General features: G+C 43.9%; 1 protein-coding gene across 15 annotated transcripts in view; it reads right to left on the bottom strand.

The window, feature by feature from the left end:
* nfixb (nuclear factor I/Xb) overlaps positions 1-16,199 on the bottom strand; it is a 137,596-nt gene that overhangs the window by 83,435 nt on the left and 37,962 nt on the right. For 5 of the 15 annotated variants that reach the window (XM_063471237.2, XM_063471228.1, XM_063471238.1 and 2 more), the window contains one exon: positions 13,812-14,343. In XM_063471237.2, coding sequence (XP_063327307.1) covers positions 13,812-14,343 — 532 coding nt within the window. Of the gene's footprint in view, positions 1-13,811; positions 14,344-14,822; positions 15,058-15,098; positions 15,233-16,199 lie in introns of those variants that run through there. The other 10 variants (XM_063471223.1, XM_063471234.1, XM_063471231.1 and 7 more) reach the window with 9 other exon arrangements.

The following is a 16,199-nucleotide window of genomic DNA, read 5'->3' as shown; positions in this document are numbered from 1 at the left end:
ACCACAATCTCCACGCAAAAACTCTTTCCATTTTTACCTAATTATCTAACAGCATCACCCTAAATCAGCACTCCTATAAACACTGGGGCAATTTTTTAAACATTCACAAATGTATATGTTAAGAGTTCCACTCTAACAGAGAGGTCTCTGTAACAGCAATTACCCCTAAAGTGCAGCCGTTTGCCTCATGAAACGTGCTTGCTATTCAATCAGTCCAGTTTATCCAACTTCAGTCAGTAGAATAATGAATTACGATCTATGACAAACAAATCATGGTGTCATAAATCCTCAAAGCAAAACACAAGTGTGACAGGTGCAGAGATGGAGGAGTGAAGGCAAAAAATTTAACATTTTTGCAAATGTTTCGTTTGCCCCCGAGTGAACCAGACTTTTTGAATTTATACCTGACAAACGCAGGCCTCAACAAAACGCGGAGCACAACCATCAGCGGGTCATGGCAGGTTGTCACTCTGCTGTTACCAACCCTATTATTCAAGTAAAACCAAAAACAATAACTGTCAACCGCAATCGACAAAAACTGGGAACAAGGCCTGGACTGGCTCCAGCTCCCAGTTTATACCTCTGCAAATGGAGACCAAGCTGTCCACTGCTTCCACACACCCCTCCTAAAACATATTCCTACATCAGGGCTTTGCTCTGGGGATATGTGTCAGGATGGTTTACACTCTAAAAACAAACAGGCATCCCATTGCAACAGCGAGAAAATGGATGTGGGTTTGGACACATTGGGAGGAGGGAGGAGGTGGGATGGGGTGCAGAGACACAGGGATAGGGGAAGGAATGAGAAAAAGAGGAAGGGAGGCGGGGCACTGTGGAGCAAGAGAGTGAAAGTTGTCATAAAACGACAATAAGAGGCATCAGTGCCACCCAGGGACCACATCAAGGCTTCTGTAATGACAGGCTGTGCAGAACACATGTCTGCCTGAATGTGGGAGTGTGTGATTGTGAGTGTGTGTCTGTGTGTGTGTGTGTGTGCTCCCTTCTGTCAGTGCTACAAAATGGCTTTGTTAACCATTTGTTTCTCAGTATGAACAAATGCACAGTACATCACACATACCACAAAGCGACATTCGAAAGGGACAGAGCGAATACACGAAACCTTTAATTTAGCCTGAATTCTGCTCTTCAGTCACTCAGACAGTGCAGACAACTTAAAAATGGCCAAAGGGTCAAATAGTGCAGACAGTAAGTGAACATGGCTTCAGAAGACCCACCCTCCTGCTGTTCAAACCTTTCATTTGTGATGGGCAGCCAATCAGTTAAGTTTTGGCCTTATGTGAAGGGAAGCTAAAACATGAACTTGGGGGCTGCCCCAAGCACCAGTGTAAGATAAATAAGGTTGGTTTTTAACCAGGAATCATATAGTCACTCTAGTAAAGTCAAAGGATACAAATATGGAACAGAAAATATAGATAATAGGCCTTCATCAGTTTCAGTTATACAGTGAAACATTTATTTTTACTACCAGGCCATCTATTCTTGCTGCATATGGGTGTTTTCAGAGTTGCTTTCTTTTAGAGCACTGCTTTTTGTAAAACACAGCATGAAGGAAAATCCCTGTCTCCTTAACCAGCAAATGGCCCACTATGTTCTCTAGCTAGTAGCTAACTTAGTCTGCTTTTGTTATAAAGCTAGCTAACTGCATTTCCTGTAGTTACAGGTGGAAATAGGAAAACAAAAGTCCAATACTGTTGGTGTACTGGAGTGGATTATAGGTTATATAAGTGTATACTCAAAAGCATTTAAGTGTTCCTAATATTTTAACAATCAGCCTTCAAACAAATGAAGTATCCCAGACAGATCAGATGCACTTGGCATCTATCTTTGAGTATATGCATTTATGCTATATAAAAAGAAAAACAAACATGAGTTTATGCAGAAAAAAAGAATAATTGCAAGACATTCCAAGCAAAACCCATTTCCCAAAATAAAATCGGCTAAACTTCACTGCTATGTGTGATAAACAGTGAGTGTCAGGCAAGGCTGTTTACCAGAACAGACCTGGACCAAGCAAGCCAGACAGGCAGCAGTGGAGTGATGGAGGGACCTGAGCCCAGAAGAGAAAATCCTGTTCTTTTTCACAAACACCTTGTAGAGAAAAAAAGCCTGACAACAAAAGAGGCTCTGTGCTTGGGGCTATTTCAGTTAAGAGTTCCAGCCAGGACAGATCCACTGAGAGCATGAGTGAGATGGAAAGAGGGAAAGAGAAATGGGAGCTTTATTTGGTTAACAACTTCCACGAATCAGCATGGGGGAAGAATGTGTGTAATTTGGCTCTGTTTGTTTTGCATTAGGATTTTAAATATGTTGGGATTACTTCATCACACATCTAAAGACCAACGAGAAGGAGATGGGCGAGAAACTAGAAGGAGGGAGAACCACGGGTTTTGGTGAGCTCGATTTTGGGCAACATCAAATGCGTCGCAAAGGGACGGTGGCTTCGGCAAAGCACAGTGGAAAAAATATTAGCGCTATAAATGTTACAGTGCTTCAATCAACCAACAGCTACTGCAAAGTATTTGGCTAGAGGATAATGATGCTGGGCAGTGGTTCCCGGCTTTTCGTTACTTTTTTTTGGTAGAGGTAACCTCTGTCAGATGAGCTCTTTGAGTTCATTCCTTCATCAACACCATCATTACTGCTGCGACCACAGAGCCCGGATCATTTTCACCTTGCGAGTCTGTCTATTTGTCTGTCTGTGGACAGATTTTGTCTGAAGCCATGTGACACACGCTCACGCGACTTTACTTTTATCACAAAAGTACAGTCGTTATTCTTAAGGCTCAGATCGGCCCTTCTCTTTCCCATGTTCTTTTTAACAAGTAGTGTATTTTTATCTTGTGTAACAACATATAAGACCCCATATCATTTCTCAGTGTTATGATCCTTTATGCATCTTGATATTCTCCGGCTATTATCACGGTTCTCATTGCAAGGGTTTCCCTTCATGGACAGCAATAGTTCGAGTGGATGCTTTTGGTTTCAGCATATTATAAAAAATATATAATATATTAAAGCACAGATAACTTTGCATCTTGCGCTGTGGTAGCCTGGTTAAAGGGACGAGCGCTGGCGCCCGTGGTGTGAATGGTATCTCGTTAAGGTCTGTTTTACAGCCAGGCCAAAAGGGAACCTGAACTCAGATGAAAAGAACAGAAACAACAGTAAAAGAACAGACGGGGAGGAAAAAAGAAAGCAAAGATCCTAGATGCTCTCAGGGCCAAAACCGCAGATAAAAATCTAACCACAGAATGAAGGCCAGATTGCTCTAATTCACTGTCATCTCAAGTATTTTTTTTTCCCCTGCGTGGAAGGAGAGCGAGGTAGAGCGAGTGACAGAAACCACCCCCTATCCTCCCTCCTTTCCTCCCCGTCCTCCCACACCCACTCCTCTCCTCCATTCAGATTTACTGCTCTTAAATTGTTTGCCCTCTGCTTTTAATGGCCATCTCTAGATCATCAGCTCTTAAAATAAACACTGAGGCTTGGATTACTTTCCCTATTGCCATTCCGCTGAAGCAGAGCGCACTTGCTGCGACTGTGCCTCTCCTCTTCCTTTACGTTAATGCTCTCTGTGTGCTCCCCTGTATGTTTGGGTTGCTGGAGGAGCGCCTGACATTAAAGCTGAGCAGCAGAAGAATGGAAACTCAAGTGGGGCTCAGAAGCAGGGTGGTCTGTGTCTAATAATACACCAATCAAATGTTACCACACAAAGGGCAAATAACCAAGTAGATCAGCTCCATTGCTTTTGCTGCTGCTAGAGCAATACCAGAGACACTGACTAAAAAGGCTCATTGTAATGACCGGCACCTTCAAATCACATGCAAACTGCTTCCTAGCAGAGTATGAATTTTCAAGAGAGCATACGGTTTTCTACTTTTGTGGCGACAGATTGCACCCAGTCAAAGACCAGCGAGGGGGGGACCCAGTTGGGGCCTGGTTTAGCTCACTCTGAGCCCCGCACACCCCATAAAAACACTCCAAGTGCCAGTTTCCAGCAGGGTCAAGCCAGTGCATGCGCTGTTTCTGTACATGTCTGTTTGCAAATGCGCTTGTTTCTCTCCATGTGTCCATACAAGGCCCACAGGCATCAGGTGTGAAGGGGGTTCAGGTGCTGGGCGAATCCAGAGAGGACACTCATATGTTCTGCTGCAGACAGCGTTTGTTGTCACTCAGCCTGCTTCTATAGTGCACATGGGCATTCGTGAAGGCACGCGCGCACACACGCGCGCACACACACACACACACACACACACACACACACACACACACACACACACACACACACACACACACACACACACACACACACTCTCTCTCTCCATTGGAATAGATAGGCAAACAACACCTAAAAGCACACTTCACACACTCGACTCCTTTGCAGTTGAAGAGAGCCACTGGGGATAAAGGTTTGATCTTTTAACATTTAATTCAGTCAGCATCGAAAACACAAGAGCAGCCAATTCACACGCAGTGGGCGTATTACTATAAAATACACAGGGGTGCAGCTTTAATGATGATTTCCAGCGTGAGGAACGAGACCTACGAAAATCCTTGTTAAGAGATAGGTTTAGTTTGGTGGATGATACACTCACAACATTGAGACTAGGTTCAGGTGCTAAATGAGACAGGTTTGGTTAGTTTTAGGGGGAAAAGACTTAAAGAAACAATGTAAAAATATGCTGAAAGCCAAACTCTGTCAGCTTAGAAGAAACTAGCAGAGAACTTCATGTCTTCCAAGCATCGATCGACTGGTTGAACTCAATCAGAGAGCCACGCTTTGAAAAATGACACCAATTTTCACTAAGTGACGTGTTGGTGAATGTGTTGAAATAAAACAATATTTATATTATAATTCATCTCCGTCATTTCCACGTAAACCAGAAACGACGACAGAAAATCACTCCTCTTGATACGATGGAGTCGAAGGCTTAAGGTGGATGCGGGGATTTATTAGCTCTGAAGACATACAGACAAATGTTTGTTTTCTCCATACAGCCCTGTTTTCTAATTCTGTAATAACCACTTGCATGATTTATGAGTTCACTAATTTCCAGGGTTTAAAATCTGATTAAAAGAAGTTTGTTTTCATACGCTTTACATTAATAACTGGTATCAAAAGGATTTTTAATAATATTTAAACAAACCTCTCAAGAACCAGATAAGTTTATTTGGATTTTGTCCTATTATTTATTCATTTATTTAGAATTTTCCATCTATTTTATATAGATAATGATCTTCAGAACGCCTAAAGAACTGAGAGAAGGACAGATTTGATTTTCTGGTTAATATTTTTGCACTAAGGGCAGCGGGGTCAGTGATATCCCAAACAATAAGAACATAAGGCCAAAGTCAGCAGCACACAGGGGTTAGAGCCGCTTTGTTTGCCTGCAGGCAAGTCTTTTATATCACAGGCTCCCCTGCTTTCACAATTAAATTATATCACAGCTGCCATCTCAAAAGGTACTTATAGCTTCTCAGAGGATAAAAAGCCCCCTGGACTGAACTAAGCCTAGCAAAATGTGTGAATAACATTAAGGGAAAAATCTGCTCTAAAATTACTGTGACATTTTTATATGTCTCACTTGGCCCATGTCCAGTGACAAGTGTTTAAAATAAAAATAGTAAATTATAACACCAAGAAAATCTAATATTCCTCCGTTTCCTCTTAGGAAAACAAATGAGTCATTTTGAATCTAAGACTCTGACTAACATTGCTGGCTTAACGCTCGGGTTAGTGTCCCTGCTCAGCTGTATATATATATTTATATATGTGCTTATTAATTTACATGAGTGCTGGGGATGCCCTCTATAGAGTGAAAGTGATCTGAGTGGATTCCTCTGGCAGAGCACTGTGCTCTGGTTGCCCACACTGTAGGCTGAAGCGCCACAGAAACAGCCCAGCACTGCATGGCCACTCAACGTGCCAACCAGGCCAGTCGCTGACACTCCTTGGATATCACCCAGGAAAGGTACACTGAGAGGAAAAAAAGAAGCTTTGTGGCCATGGCAACTCTATTCATCTACCTTTCTGGACAGCTATCCAATGCAAAGGTGCCGTAAGGCCGTTTGGAGCGCGACAGTTACACTGGCTTTGTTAGGTATCCGAGATGTAAAATGTATGAAGCTAAAATATGATACCGGACATGTGTTTTCTTGATAATAAAAATCCAAACAAACAATTGAATTTGAATTACTCCTTTCCCACTAATCTTCTCCATATTTTATTGCTCACCAGGGAGAGCGAGAAGAAATTGTGTTGTTTTCCTATCTTTTATGAAATTTATGCATCGAAGCTGCCAATAAGAATTCAAATGAGTCTGAAATTATAGACGAGAGAGTGCTGAGCGTTGACAGTTGACGAGTATAATGAGAATGTTGCCATCCAAAAGTGATGTCTGTGAAATGGAGCTGGCTGTCTATATGAAAAGCAAACAGACGGAGAAAGTGAGCGAACACGTCAGGTGATTTTTGTAATTCTTCTTTTTTTCCCCCTTTGAGCGGAGCCCCAGAGCGGGAAAAAGCCCTGCCCTGGAGAGTGTTTCCAGAACTGGTGTGAAGGAGGGAGAGCTGAACGAAAAAGGATGTTGAATATAAGACTGAGTCACGTGAAGGCAGGCTGCTGAGGAAAGTCATCCACACTATTTATACTGCTTTAGCCTTCCCATAGTTTTGCACATCTGCAAGCCACTTTGAAACCCCATCTATCTGAATGTCAGTGATGCCCACTCTGTCCTTGCTAATTCTTTCCACCTTTAAATACAACCTTAACTCAGTTTCCTTTACCTTCAGCTAGACAGATAATTCTGGACTCGCATAAAAGACTTAACCGCAGTCATTATTAAAGTAGCTACAAGCAAGAGTGCTATAGTTATTATTAACGTCAAATCCTATTCTGAGAGCAGTAGAGTGCTTGGAAGTGATGTGAGAGCAGGGGGGAAAGGAAACACAGCTTCCTTTATTCTCTCTAACGGCTTGTTCAAAGTGTAAATCCCTCTCTTCACTCCTTTGTCCCTCTTCTGAGCACTGCATTTGCTGTTCAGTTGCTCCGAGACGTGGCAAGCTTATTTATTTATCCATTCCCCATTAATTAAAACATTTGTAGTGACAAATGCGGAAGTAGTCACATTAGCGCCTAGTTTACACCCACTTTCCCCCGACTCTGGACTGAGACTGAGAGGAATACGCAGGCGCTAATGGAGAAGAGACACACAGGTGCACTTGTACGCAACAGACATAAAAAAAAGAAATAAAAAGAAAATAACTTTAACATATGCTGCCAGAAGTTCTGAACCCAGTGACAGCAACTTATTTAAATACAGACAGTTAATTAGACTGTAAGTCTGAAAAAATGTAAGTATGGAAAAAAGCCAGAAAGGCAAAAGAAAATATAATGCTACAATAAAAGGAGTACCTTACAGTCAGTAGCTCGTCCATACTGTGCTTAGCACTGGGAACGGCACCCCCCCCCCCAACTCTCCGACCCCCATATATTCACTCTGTTATTTCAGGGAACAAAAGACGGGCTCTCGAGGCCATGGGTGGATCCACGAAAGGAAGAAAGGAGTCCTGCTCCTGGTCCTTGCTGAATAGGAGGCTTTCACACTTAGAGAGGCCTGTTTACTCTCCCTCAATAATGGCTCTAATTTTCTGATCATTATTGAGTAATTCCATCCACCCCCATACCCAGCGTTTAATGCTTTCTCTCATCGCTCACAGCAGCACGTTCTTGTCTCCATCCTTGGGCCCCGGGTCTGCATCCCGAAAGACATACAACTGATTTCTTTTTAATCCGTCAGCCCACCATCCTCACCACCACTCTGCCTATGAAGATGTATGCATACGCCAAAATACATTAAGAAGAAGAAAAAAAAGCAAACCAGGAAATATTCAGAATTGCTAATTTGCCAGTAACATTTTTTCTGGACTGGTTCTCCGCTCTGATTGGAGAGGAGCTGTGCTTCATCCTCCATTTTGTTTTGGACCTGAATCCACAGAAGCACCATCACGCTGAGTAACAAAAAAAGAGCTGTGGAAAATATTTTTCACAAAAATAAAAGAACACGTCTGGTAACACGATAGCCATTTTATTCAACGTGCCGACATCCCAGCAAAACAAGACCCGAGCTTTAAACGTTCTTGACGTTCGTCTTTTCTGACAGCCCGCTGTGAGAAAGCATCCACGGGAGCGGCGGTGGCTGGGGCGTAAGGCGACGTGCAGAGGGGAAGAAGTGTTAAGCGAAAACAAGGATACAGGGGGAAAATGTTAAAATGAGAGAGAAAAGAAAAGGATCAGAAGGAGAGAAGTTGGCAGGGACTGTGTGTCGGTTTGAAAAGCTGGCACCTCCTAAACAGAGCTGCAGCTTTGGGTGCCAAATGCTGCCAACCAGCCCCACTAGCCTGAATATGTGCCCTCCCTCTCTCTTTGTTTTCAGCATGGCATTTTCCATTATCTTTATTCTACGCTTTTCTTTTTACTTTATATCAGCGCTCAATATCATCCTAACAGCAACGACTGACATTTATTACCATTAAATGGGAGAATAAATGAAGCAGGGGTGAAAATATTTATTAATCTCCACATTATTAGCGTTCATTTGTGGTTATTTAAGGGGATTTTGTTTGCGTATAATTGCTCATTTTTTACTTTTAAATGAAAGATGTGCACACGGAGGAGACGGAGGATTCGCCGCTGTGTTCCGCTCCCATTTTTTTTCCGTGTGGAAAGAGCTATCCCAATTACAGAGCAAGTCTCCGTGCATGTGCTCTGCTCCGCTGGACCGAGGCAACAAGGCGCGAGGCGGACCGATCAGAATCTGGCTGCTGGGAAATGGCCCAGAAAAAGACGCTCGCTTCGCTCTTTTCCGTCCTTTCTACACATCACTTCTCCGCTCCTCCTGCTCTTTGCCCCTCGGCTCAGGCGGCGTTAGCGGCCAGAGCTCCTGTGCGGGGATACCTATGTTTTTAGCGGATGGACAGACTTCAAGCCTGGCGCCTGCACAGAGAACAGAGAAGATCGGTCATGCAAATGCAAAACAGTGGAACTGAAGAGACTAAAAATAATACACGGAGACGAAACATGGGGGGAGACGTCTAATTTGTGTTTGCTCTGTAGAGGAAAGCAAAGAAGCTGTGAAGTAAAAATAAAGCTCAATAAGCTGAATAGCCTATTTATTTTTATTGCTTTTGTTTACTCTACTCATTAATCCATATTATTAAGTCATTTAATTTCTTGAGAATTAAATAAATTTCTGCTTGTTAAATCCAAAAAAGTGAGCTAAGCTGCTAAACAGACACCATGGCTTTTATTTATTAACCTTAATTACACCAATAATTAAAAACCACTGTACAGTGAAATTAGGAAATAAAGCTACTCTTTGTTGCACTTTCTGCTACAAGGAATTTTTCTATTCCCGAAGTTAAGACCCGACCTTCATTTCAAATAGCACATAATTCAATCATACACTCAGTCTTTTGTGTATCTTTTCCAGGATTATTCACTAAACTGGATAATTACAGTGAATATGAAGCAGGTTGGCCTGCTCCCAAGCCCATAGAGCAACACGGCGGTCGGACCTATAGAACGGGGAAAGATGTGAGGGAGAACGGTTAAAGGAGGTCAGAGGATCGAGCATTAGCGCAACCGCCTCGGAAGCCCGATCGCACCGGAGTAATCTGTTTACCAGCGATTCCTTACACTCCGCACACTCCCCTCTTCTTTTCACTTTTCCTCTCTGTGACACACACACACACATTTAAAAAAAAAAAAAAGCTGGAAAAATAAGGGGTTCTGAAAATAGGCCCGGACGCCACAGCGCACATTAAAACGCGGCAGTGTCACTGACGCTGTCCTGTCATGTCAGAGGGGCTTGCTGATGCTCAAACTTTATTGGGCGCATTATTTCAAATGACAACAAAGCGTAAGAAAGTTTCCGTTGAAAGCGTCGGAGCAGCAGTGTTTTTCACACCACATGAATGCGGCTCCCTCGGCGCCGACACTCTCTGTTCCTCTGTCGGCCCGGGTTACGGAGCCGTGCCAGAACGCTGGAGCGCAATTCTGCTCTCCATCCAGAAATCTCTGTTCTGCGCAACACGCAGATCCAAGAAAGAGAAGACACAGAGTATTTTTTTCCTCCTTAAACCATTGTACCTCCTCCTTTTCTTCTGCTTCTGCAAACACTCAGCAAACGGCAAACATAATACGACTGCTAGTTCTGCTTTAATATTCCAGCGTATTGCCTCTATGGACCGAGCTTGTGTGTAATAAAACAAATCCCACTCTTTCCTGTTTGCTTTTTTTCTTTATTATGTAACTGCATCTGATAATTTTACCTCCTTTTTGAAGCTCAGGATATTGGGCGAAGCAGATAAGATGTGTTTGATGGATTTAGCATGACGTGGAGGCGTTAAGTCTCTCAGTCTGGCTGTCTGTCTCTTTGTTTGTCTCTATTAAAAGAGATTCTCTTGGTCATTTGTAATGTCGCGACGACGCACAAAGACACACTGATGGGTAAATGAATGTCTCAGATTTGTGTTTGCGCCATAGCAGCATGGAGATACGGCGTTGTCTGGCACACGTAGTTGGCTTTCGGACCTGCCCCAGGCACCTCTCTGGTCTGTCTGTCTCCAGCACAGAGACCAGATATGGAGGCTGCACTTGCAGAAACATCTTTTTATCATAACAGCACAAGTAATGAAAGCCGTATGAGGCTGATCGGGCTCCAAAAATGACTAATGCTGGAACTGTGCAGCCTCGTCAGACGGACAAATATGGAACACGTCGCTCGAAAAAACATGACCTGAGCCGGGCGTCTCTAGGTGGAGGACGGCCCGCAGCGCCCAACTGGCGAGCCAGACTTTCCTTTTCGACAGACATGTGATCAAAGATGAGATCAGACCCACCACCCCACCTCTTCCTCATCCCCGATTTCCCTTGCTTCCTCCACATCCCTGAGCCATTACTGCTGCCATCGAATGCAGCAGAATCAGTGAAAAGAAAATTAACCACTTTTGGGATCCGACTCTCGTTACTGCGTGACAATTATGTCATGCTCTGCGTTTGTGTGCAGGCAGGTACTTGTCAAAAAGAAAATGATCAGGCTCGTTTTGTGATTAGCGGGACCTTGCTCTTGCAGCTGTGGTGCAGAAGTGCAGATCAGAGTCCATCAGCTTTGATCTGTCCCTGCCCCGCCTGCGAGGGCCGAAGTCTATAATTGGACAAAAGCAGACACATACTGTACTGTAGGGAAGCAGAAACAGAGGGGGGGTGGGGGTTAGTGAGCGTGCGTGTGACTGTGTATGTGTGTGTCAATCACGCCGCATGAAAGCAGATCCACCCCCCCACCTTACAGCTGGCGACAGTGACATCAGTGGGGACGAGAGAGCTGAAACACGACGGTGGGGACGAGCTGGGTGAGACGGCTGCGGTCCAATCATCGGGCCTAGCAACTGATAACTTCCGCAAGACACAGACACCCTGGGAAGGGGAGCTAAGAATAAAACTGTAACGCTGCCACCCCAAAGGTTAGAATGGAGCCACTGTCTGCCTGTCCTCTGGCTAACCCGCGCCAGCATGCTGGAAAAACACAGCGACTTGCGCTTACAAAAGGTGGACGTTTTTTAATTTTAGTTACTGCACACATTCTCCCCATTCTTGACCAGTTGTTAGTGCAAGGTGGCTGCATGGAAAAAGCAGAGCTGCTTCTTTCACATGCAGTAGTAAACCAAATACAAGCCACTTGGCCTTAAAAAAAAAAGATGAGAAAGAAAAGAAATCCCATAAAGATTTATGGAAAAATACTCACATGTGTACAAATAAGATGAAATACTAATGAAATGCACAAAGGCCAGAAAGAAGACGGGCTAGTGCATCGCATCGATGGGGGCGAGCGGCTGCTGGATTCTGGCACAGAGTTGTCAGGAAAAAAAAAAAACTCTAAGGAGCACCAGGCTGCGCTGGGAGCTAATCTGAGCCGCGGTTTGCCATGCCACATTGTGGAACAGGAAGGGGCGCTCACGGAGGCCCCGCAAAACTCAAGCAGAGTTACACACTGGGCTGAAAGGAGCCTGGCATGGGGGATTCTGTCACAGAGGAACGCTGCACCTCCCTGCCAAGGAGAAGAATTAAGGCCCTGTAACTGTATGCCAGTCTGTGGTAAGAGAGCCCGAGATAATAGGAAATGGCTGAAGAAGAGGAGAGTGACTGTGTGTGTGTGTGTGTGAGAGAGAGATGAGATGGTTTACACCTGCAAACACCTGACGGAAACAGACAGCTAGATCAAGTGATGGCAACGAATAAAATATATAAAATACACCAAATTATATATGAATATGGCTAAAACTGTAATCACAGCTAACAGTGGTAAAGCTGGGCTTCAATTATAAATACATTAGCCTAAATTAAACTATAAATCATCCAGCACATTTCAGGCATCTACAACAGGAGTGCTACTACTACACAGCACCAAGGTTTTTAAAAATTATATTCTAATAGAGACATTGTGTTTAAAAGGACAATTTAAATTCACTTGTGTCAGGAAAATTAAGCTTTAGGCACATCAAATTCTCACTGCAGTAATTAAATGGAATTTAATTGAACAGAATATAATTTTCTTTTTTTTTTTTTTAAATGTTTTTGTTTTTTGCAAAAGTAGTTACAACATATTTGATAATTTTATATCCAGATCAGCATTTGTTGCTATTTATTTACCAAAGTGGATTTGCATTACTAAAATTACCTGAGAAATGAAATTAGGTCTAAATAACTACAGCTGTGAAATGTAACAAAATGAGACATCCAAATATTATATTTCACAGCGCTGATCGCTGCCCTCACACAAGTATACATGTGGCTTTGTATACATGTTACAGCAAAATATTTTTACCGCCTCTATTTCAACTTCACCATCACAGCAGAAAACACGTGTGGTGGATATAAACGTGAAACGTCTCACTGCTGTAAACACAAACGTGTGTGTGACTGTGTGTGTGATCAGTTCGCTCAGAAGAACAACGCACGGCGCAGCTTGGGTGTTTGATCGAGAGCTCCTGAGCGAGAGTCTGTCCACTTGAGTGTGTGTGTGTGTGTGTGTGTGTGTGTGGCGTTAGGCTGAGGCGGCTGAGGCTGCAGACAGGCTGACTCTCTCTCTGCCTCCTAAACTACCTGGGACTGGGCCAGCTGTCACTGCGCTCTCCAGACCACCACACACACACACAAAAGAAACCCACAAATACACCACACTGCTACTGATACACAACAACCTCACAACACACATGGATTACAGACACATGACAAACTGCCTGTCGCGCGCGCACACGTGTGCACATGCGTGCACACACAGATAAACAGGTTTGCAGATGCTTTTGTTTACAGATGGCACTGAAAAACATGCACATTTGGATTTAGACAAATTTGCGCACAAATACTTGAACAAATGTACCAATGCAAACATATCTCTAGGTAAACACAGGTTTTAAGCCTGACTGTCAGATTCTCTGAATCTCTTTAAACCAGATAGAAACATTGAGAGGAAAAACTTTTTTTTTTAGGATTATACGCTGCAGACTATCCCTTTAAATATCAAGACGTGGTCTTTATCTCAGTGCTGACTGGGTTTATCAAAGCCTGGCACTAGATCAGCTTGGTACATAGTGGAGGGCAGGGTCTAATCTGTGACTTACATGCCAAAGAGTGTGTGACAAAACACATGACCTGTGTGTATGTGCGCGTGTGTGTATAACAACTACATGAACGGTGGGAAAAAAAGGGTTCTTCTACAGGTACCACATACCTGGTGTGTGGACGAAGTAGGCCAGGTAGAGATCCAGCTCCTTGACCGTCACCCCAATGTGGTGTGGCTGGACACACAGGCCGTGGTTGGAGCACTGGGGTGACTTGACCAGACGCTCGCCGTCCGTGCTCTCCAGGGGGCTGCCCTTAAACAGGATGACCATCACCAGGTCCAGCCTCCACACCTTGTCGGCCTGGCGGAGGCAGTCGATGCGGCGGATCTTGCCCTTCTGGTCGGGGTTGGATAGCACGCAGCAGGGGGGCTTCTTCCCCGTGATGGTGAGCACAAAGTCCTCGCGGAACTCAGGCCGGATGTCCTTGCGGAGCTTGGCCAGCAGGCGCGAGGCCCACTTCTGCTTGATCTCTGGCTTCTCCCCAAGCAGCTCATCCTTCACCGCGCGCTCCTCATCCTTGGTCATCCTCTTTTCGTGCTTCTTGAAGTACTTGCGTTTACGGGCCTGCAGGTTGAACCAGGTGTAGGAGAAGGCACGGACATGGGGGAGAAGGGCCTCAATGAAGGGATGAAATTCATCCTGATGAGAGAGAAAAAGATGCGGCGTTAGGAGGCTGTAAAAAAATTTTTTTTTAAATGCCTTTTCTTTTCTTTTTTTAAGTTGTAAAATTAAAGGTTTTTCAAAACTTTTAATGAAAATGCCAAAATGTTTAATAATACTAAACGTGTTGTTGGAATAATGAAAATTCTGATGATTATCAATTAATTTAAATTCAAATCAGTGTTCAAAAGCTATTCAAATAACTACCATTAAAATGTTAAAATAATTTCTCATTTCCAACATTCAGACTCAAATAAAAATAAAGCATGCAGGAAAAACAGGAAAAAATAATCCTTACAATAGCATGCAAAGGTATAACACAAAGCATTTCAAAAATAAAACATTCAAGACAATAAAGAAAAGACGACAGTGCATGAATTCAGATGAAAAACTGAGCCAAGTTGCGCTCCTGCTTTTCCTGCTGTAAAAAGAGAAGTTATTCTGCTGTACCATAATACCTTCACTACATATCTCTGGGCAACAAAGCCCAGATCTCGCCACAGCGTTCCTGTGCCAGGGTTGCCACACACCGGTCGCTCACCACCGCCAAGCTTTGCCGCCACTAGACCACTGTTGAAATGTGCCGCTAAAAGATCAGCCATACCATTTCCTATCTGCGCTACCATGCAAAGGGAGCTCCAACCAGACTCACATTTCCACAACAAACTGAAAGCAGACAGAAATCACCACAGAAAACCACACTGCTAGAGGAAGACAGACGGCCTGGTAGTTACCATTTTGCACTCTCATCATAAATTTGGCACAGCGTTTAAAGTGAAAAAAAAATCTCCTGCACCAGTTTTTTTTTCTCTCTTTCCTCCCGCGCTCCCCAATGTAAAGCAAGTGCTGGTTTTGGCAGGGTGTGGAGAATTAGCAGATGAAAAAAAAGAAAGAAAAAAAACTTGGGGTGGGTGGGGAGGGTTATAATTTTAAAAAATTTGCAGAACACGCTGCTGAGCACAAACAGTGGGCTCAAGTTTAAAAAAACACACACACACACACACCAAAAAAGATTTTAAGGGAGTCCTGCAGTAGGACGCTAGCCAGCAGTTCTTGAGACAAAAGCCAAAAATGACACAAAAAAAGGACGGACAAAAAGTTGGAGCAAAAAAAATAATAAACAGGTAAAAATTAAAATGTTAGAAAAAAATTATTACAAAAAGACTTTAACAGCGAGAATAAATGTATTTGAAAAAAAGAACAAAAATTCAACAGTCCTTTGTGAGTTCCAAAATTTTTTTAAAAATCTCGGAGGAAAAAAAAAAATCCTTGGCAAAATCTAATTGGTAGTGGTGTCTGTTCTGATCCCTGGGCCCGCACAAGACTCGCGCGCGCGCGCATGCACACACACACTCTCTCTCTCTCTCTCTCTCAAACACACACACACACACACACACACACAGATGGGGGGGCCAGGGAGAGCAGAGCACAGAATAGGGAGGAAAAAAAATAGAGAGCCGAATCAATGTTGGATGAGCGCATACGACCGCTGGCAAAGCCGAGTGCTGCTTCTTTTTTCCCCTTTTCTCTCCAACTCTCTCTCTTTCTCTTTCTCGCTCGCCGTCTCTCGTCCTCTCCGCGTTCTTTCCCTAACCATTGCTTGAGCCTTTGCCAACACGAGTAGGGCCCACCTATTTGGCAACAAGATGCCTGTAGCCCAGCCAATGCGTTAGCTTCAAGAGCTGAAAGGGAGGGAAAAGAGAAAGAGGAGAGAGGGTGGGAAGGGGGGAGGGAGGGGAGGAGAAGGGGGGTAGTGGCAATGAGAGGGAGAGAGAGAGAGTGAGAGAGAAGAGGGGGTGGGGGGAGCAGGTGGGAGTGTAAGGGAGCGCGCAGCC

The sequence above is a fragment of the Pelmatolapia mariae genome, linkage group LG4 (assembly GCF_036321145.2).
Source record: "Pelmatolapia mariae isolate MD_Pm_ZW linkage group LG4, Pm_UMD_F_2, whole genome shotgun sequence".
In the NCBI taxonomy this organism is placed as follows: domain Eukaryota; kingdom Metazoa; phylum Chordata; class Actinopteri; order Cichliformes; family Cichlidae; genus Pelmatolapia; species Pelmatolapia mariae.
The sequence above is the reverse complement of the archived record's forward strand: the minus strand, read 5'-3'. Positions and strand labels throughout refer to the sequence as shown.